This window comes from Marmota marmota, unplaced genomic scaffold, assembly GCF_001458135.2.
Source record: "Marmota marmota marmota unplaced genomic scaffold, marMar, whole genome shotgun sequence".
NCBI lineage: Eukaryota > Metazoa > Chordata > Mammalia > Rodentia > Sciuridae > Marmota > Marmota marmota.
The window spans coordinates 5974641-5975958 of NW_026000240.1; the positions used below are offsets into that span (position 1 = coordinate 5974641).

Sequence of the window (1318 nt, forward strand, 5' to 3'; positions counted from 1 at the left end):
TTCCTCAGCCCTACAGTAATGCCAAGGCTCTGCTGGTTTCCCCAAGAAGAGGAATTAAGTTCTCAGTTCCTAACTTCAAAATACCCACCACACAAATGTCTACCGAGAAAACGAACTGCAAGTTCTACATTTACATAAAACTTTTATCCAAGAAATTCAAAGCACTTAGTTGTGAGACTGCTTAAAAGTCATGTACTCCTCCTCCTTTTTTTTGGGGGGGGGGGGGTGCTGGGAATTGAATCCAAGGCCTTGTGCATGAGGCAAGCACCCTACCAACTGAGCTGTATCTCCAGCCCCGCGCCTCCCTTTTAAGAAAACATTTACTGGGCCTGGGGTTGTGGCTAAGAGGAAAAGCACTCGCCTGGCATGTAAGGGGGGTGGGGGGTGGGTTTGATCCTCAGCACCACTTAAAAAAAAATAAAATAAAGGTATTGTGTCCACCTACAACTAAAAAAATAAATGTTAAAAAAAAAGAAAACATTTACTATTATTCTGTGGGATCTTAAACCCCTTTTCCATTCAGACACTTAAACCGTGGGAAACTCCAGGCTCAGGTGGTCTGATAGCAAGAATAAACTCTTCTGATGATGGGGAGAGAGGCGGAGAGGAAAGATCAATTAGAATAACGGATAGGGAAGGTTAAGGTGGAAAGCAACAAGTTATAGGAATACCAAATACATTAAGGTGCTCAGAAGAGAAGGGAAAGGAGGGAGCAAGAACCCCTTATGTTGGTGGAAGCTGGATAAATAGAGGGCCAGGTGCCAGTGTACTGGGTTAGTCTCCAGCGTCTGCTTAGCAGCAGCTTGCTCAACCTTAGCTCTGTCCCATTACTGACACTAATAAGATGGAATTCCAAGCCATCGTGCATCAAGAAACCCAGCAATTCCCCGGCCTGAGCCGCAGGATTCCCTCTTCCCCAGCCCATTCTGAGTCTCACCAGCTGCCAGGCGCAGGCCGCGGAGGCTCCCCATGGCCGCCTACTCCGCCAACCACACGACACCTACCGCGGCAGCGGTGGCGCTGGTGCGCTCAAAGTCACCCCTCGCCGGCGTGGGAGGGACGCGGGTGGAGCAGACTGGCGGGCCGATGGGCGGGGCGAGGGGCGGAACCAGCAGGGCGTGCGTGACGCGCGAGGCATGTGGGACGTGCGCGACGTGACGCACTGGAGACGCAGGAGATTCACCTCGTCCCGCCCCAGGGCTCTGCGTCGTGCCCCGAGTATTAGGCGGTGCCTATGAAGTGTGGGGTCAACTGAGATGTTTGCCTTATTAATACAGAAAAGTTAAAGGAAAAAATGTACAACGTTTGCGAACTGTAC

At 50.9% G+C, this 1318-nt stretch overlaps 1 protein-coding gene across 1 annotated transcript in view; it reads right to left on the minus strand.

Moving 5' to 3' along the window:
- The window catches only part of Fam162a (family with sequence similarity 162 member A), a 32097-nt gene extending 31014 nt beyond the window's left edge, over window positions 1–1083 (minus strand). The window contains exon 1 of the mRNA XM_015486725.2: window positions 938–1083. Coding sequence (XP_015342211.1) covers window positions 938–971 — 34 coding nt within the window. The 5' untranslated portion in view covers window positions 972–1083. The remainder of the gene's footprint in view (window positions 1–937) is intronic.
- Between the last annotated feature and the right edge of the window lie 235 nt (window positions 1084–1318).